The sequence below is a fragment of the Lactuca sativa genome, chromosome 8, assembly GCF_002870075.4.
Source record: "Lactuca sativa cultivar Salinas chromosome 8, Lsat_Salinas_v11, whole genome shotgun sequence".
In the NCBI taxonomy this organism is placed as follows: Eukaryota; Viridiplantae; Streptophyta; class Magnoliopsida; order Asterales; family Asteraceae; genus Lactuca; species Lactuca sativa.
This window is the reverse complement of record NC_056630.2, coordinates 93,582,069-93,586,275: the sequence shown is the minus strand read 5'-3', so window position 1 is coordinate 93,586,275 and position 4,207 is coordinate 93,582,069. Positions and strand designations below refer to the sequence as shown.

The window sequence follows — 4,207 nt, the reverse complement described above, 5'->3', positions numbered from 1 at the left end:
TATTTTAACACAAGTTCTATACCTTGGGAAAATCTCTCTCTTTCTTACATACCTTACAACATCTTACTCTATACAAACGATAGTGACAAATGCTACATGCCACCCCTAGGAATCGACAATCAACCAATCTCACAACACACACACACAGAGCAAATCATTATGTCTTATGGATTTTTACATTCTTATCACTCTCACACTTGAGTAGGACATATCGACTTGCTTTTATACCAATAGGACACTCATGTGGAACAGATTGTTCATGTGAAAACGTCAATTAGAACCAATAACAATTGTTCTACAACAAGGGCATTGTGCATTGCTTTCTAGCCATGGTAACAAGCAATTGGAATGGAATCGATGGGTGCAAGGCAAATGGATTACCTTCTCATTTGCCTTAAAATTATCTAAACAAATTACACACTCTTCTTGATTCGATGATTTCCAACTCAACCCTGTTTTTCCCCAGCTAAGCCTCTTTAATCCACTCTTTTTCAATCCAATAACCTCAATTTGCAAATTTTCCACCACCACTGAAGTAGTTGACACCCTCCCAACATTACTCGGTCTTTCTTGACTCTTTTTCCTATAGAATTTAGTCACATAAATGGAAATCCAAATCAAAAATCATAACTTTATGCCGTTTTGAGACAAATTGATTGTACGTTAGCAAGGGTAACCGTAATCTAGCTAAAATACGCTCCTAACAGAAAGGGAATTCAAACATCCCAAATCTGAATCCCCTTTTTTTAGTAGGAAAAGATTTGGTTTTCCGTTTTTGGAGGTCACCAGCGTATGTTAGAAATGAGGACTGTAACAAGCTAAAATGCGCAAGCAAGAACCATGGGGGATGCATTATGATCCATACCTTCTAATTTCTTTATTCAAATGGCCTCTGAGCCTCCCATCCAATCTTTCTTTGGCTTCTCTGGCTGCTCCTCCTAACTTCGAATCTTCGTCTGATTGATTCACCATGCTTCTTTGCTGGAAATAAAAAGGGAAATTAAGTAAGATTTAGGTGATAAAGTGCGTCTGATTGATGAACATCTGAAGCAATTCTATCCCCAAATTCAAATAAGTTAAGATTTTTACCAAGAACGAAGTGGATGTGAGATGGGTATCATGAGAAACTCTAAATCTCGCAGATCCAAAACCGGAACTAACAACAGACGACGAATCGCACCACACACCACCTCCATGTACTCTCCTCCTCCTAGCGCTTTCGACTCCAGGCAGCATACCAGCCATTTGATGAAATTCGAGAAACAACTTCCAAAATCAAAACAAGCTCTTGACGCTTTTCTGAATTCTGATCTGATCTCTTACTTCTCAAAATCGGTAGAATAGATCAACTGAAGAAACGTCAGGGACAGGAAGCAAAGGAAATACCCTCCTTCAATGGAGTCGTTTTTATAGTGGGTTAAATAGATGTGGATGACGTATGCTAGATCCAAACCCAAACCCAAATACCAAAAATCAGTTTGATTAACTGTTGTGGGAAGTTTCGTGGAAAACAATGAAAAGAGGAAAGAGGTGAGAAGCTTCATGGGTAGTAAGTAGTGATTGCATTTGCACGAGGAAGAAAGAGGATACGCCAAGGAAGGAGGACGTGGGGTGCGTGATTAACCAACCAAACTGGACTGGTGGGTCTACTTCACTTTAGTTTAAAGAAGGTACCAAACTTGGGTCGGGGTCGCATTAAAATCATGAGTTATGACACATTTACCTTTATTTTTGTGCAAAAACTTTTCAATGTCCGAATAATAATGCATAACAATCATTCATATATGGTAGGGACAGTTACTACACTAATTATTATGTAATATCAATGCGATTTGTTTTTTTTTTTTTTTTTTTTTTTTTTTTTGTAAAGTGATAATTACTATTTTGGAACGAGCATTTTGGAGATGAGCTTTGCAGCCGTGAATGACTCCTACTTAAAGTCATTCTCGAATCTCCATTGTCATATTTCGGAGATTTGTGGTAAAAATAAAAATAGTATATGATCTTGATGATATTGTGCTTGTTAGTTATTGTTTCCTTTACTTGTGTATGTTATTTTTTGGATATAACCGAAATAACCAAGTCCGGAATGCAAAAATCATGTCCAGAATAGAATGTTAACTCGTAGCTAAAGCCTTAGATGTTGTTTGGTTCGCAAAATCTTGTTGTTGAAAATATTCTTCTTGTATCTCAAACTGACATTAATTCTTGTTTTTGGGTGTATTATGTAAGTTTCTATTTGTCTTGGGTACCATTGTAAGTTATGCAAGTTTTCGGGTTTGTTGGCGGGTCTTTTGGTGCTCCATGGAGCTCATTTTTGTTCGGGTTTACCCGGAAGTATTTAATGTTATCATCGAAGATATTTTCATTCATTCAATTGTTCTCTTCTCTCATTTTTTCTCTCTGAGTTTTGTAAACAAGGTTCTGAACTAGGGTTTATAGATTTTGGGTTTGTTCATATAGTTCATCCTTAGTTCTTCAGTATTTTGAGAGTGAGTGATTGTTTGTAGTGAGGTTTCAGTTGTATCTTGTACATGTAAACCATTTGTTTCATAATGAATGAAATGATGATGTTGGGAAGATCTTGAGTTGTTTACATTTTTGTCATGGTATTAGAGCATTCAGGCTTCGATTCTTCTGTTTCGATGCTCGTTGTTGATTTCTCCCTTCGATCGTCGGTTTAGTTGGTGATTTCTTCCTTCTAACGTCGGTTTAAAAAGGTTTTCTCTGAATCCTTTTTTCTTTTCATGTTGTTTTCATTAGATCGTCATAATTGTTGTTTAATCTAGGGTTTCTCTTCTGAATCCTTAGATTTGTTGCATAAACTGTGACTTCTTCGATTATTCCTTTCGATTTAGGGTTTCCGATGTTTCTCCTTCAAATCGAAACGAATATATGTGTTTCTTATTTTCTTTAGATCCTGGTATTGCGAGATTGTTTGTAATCTTGCAGATTATTGTTGGCTTGTTGTGATTGTTTCTTTGGAGTCTCATCGGGTGGATTTCAGTCGATAAATCCCCTAGTCTGAAATAACTCTCTAGGGGTTGAATTTTGTCACCGATAAACCCTAGTAGGGAACGGACAAAGAGAGTCGACTTGTCATCGTGTATTCTCGTTGGATCTGTGAGGATTTTCTTGTTCCTTTCTTCTTTTTGATATTGTTACTGTTCTGGGGGATCCTTGTTGTCTTGTGTACACCAGTTATTATTTGTTTTCTTTATATATCTATTTGGTTCTTGGTTTGACCCTATACTGGTTGTCTTGGTCCCTGAGAAATGTGGTGACCATCTGGAATTAAGATCAGTACAAGTGTCTGGTTTTTATATTGCATCTTATTTGTTGACTTCTTGGTTGTTCTTTATTATAATATGCTTCCATGACTGGTGATTCTACTGATCCACCTGGTGGAAGTGGAAAGGATGATAAAATCAATTTTGATGATCCTCTCTACATTCACCCGTCCGATAATGTTGTTACTACTATTGTCACCATGAAATTAACTGGTAATGAAAATTTTAGACTATGGAGAAGCTCTATTTCTAAGGCTCTTAGGGCTTGGAACAAACTTGGATTTGTTGATGGAACCTTAAAAAGGAATGATGTTGATGAATCAAAACAATCTAAATAGGATAGGGATAATGTTGTTGTTTGTTCTTGGCTTGTGTCTTCTATTTCTGATTCTATCTATCATAGTCAAGCTTATTCTGAGGTTGATGATGATATTTGGAAAAATCTTTTTGAAACATATAATAAACCTGATGGATTTGTTGTTTTTAATACTCACTAACAGATCAATTCTCTTAAACAAAATGCAATCTCTTTATTAGACTACTTCAATAAGCTTGATTCTTTATAGAAAGAATTTGATGGTCTTACTAGTTTGACTGAGTGTACTTGTGAGGCTTCTAATCTCATGAAACTTATGTAGTTTCTCTCTGGCCTTGATGGCCAATAATCAAGTCAAGAATCATATTTTACTAATGAAACCCTTACCTAATGTCAAAATTGCTTTCTCTATAGTGTCCAGGGAAGAGTCTCTTTAAAGAAATAGTTCTTTGTCTTCTCTTCAATCTTCTTAGTCTTTGTCTAAATCTTCTCATTCTAACCTTCCTCGGGCCTTGCCCGACATCAGGTCGAAACCCGGAACATATACAATAAGTGCCTAGGTCTAACCCCTGGGTCTTCCTACTATTCATAAACATAAACA

The 4,207-nt window shown here is 36.3% G+C and overlaps 1 protein-coding gene across 1 annotated transcript; it reads right to left on the bottom strand.

Moving 5' to 3' along the window:
- On the bottom strand, positions 1-1,579 carry LOC111908359 (probable E3 ubiquitin-protein ligase RHY1A). Its single transcript, XM_023904182.3, has 3 exons — positions 1,090-1,579; positions 866-981; positions 1-583 (listed from the first exon to the last, which is right to left on the bottom strand). Exons 1-3 carry the CDS (start codon positions 1,243-1,245, stop codon positions 271-273), a joined length of 585 nt encoding a protein of 194 aa, XP_023759950.1. The 5' UTR covers positions 1,246-1,579; the 3' UTR covers positions 1-270.
- Positions 1,580-4,207: the final 2,628 nt, after the last annotated feature.

Bases quoted from the DNA above. Each gene is read 5' to 3' on its own strand.
- LOC111908359 (XM_023904182.3), bottom strand. From the start codon at position 1,245: ATGGCTGGTATGCTGCCTGGAGTCGAAAGCGCTAGGAGGAGGAGAGTA. The intron at 982-1,089 runs GTAAAAATCTTA...TTTTATTTCCAG, and splicing joins TCACATCCACTTCGTTCTTG to CAAAGAAGCATGGTGAATCA. The intron at 584-865 runs GTATGGATCATA...TAAATTCTATAG, and splicing joins TTGAATAAAGAAATTAGAAG to GAAAAAGAGTCAAGAAAGAC.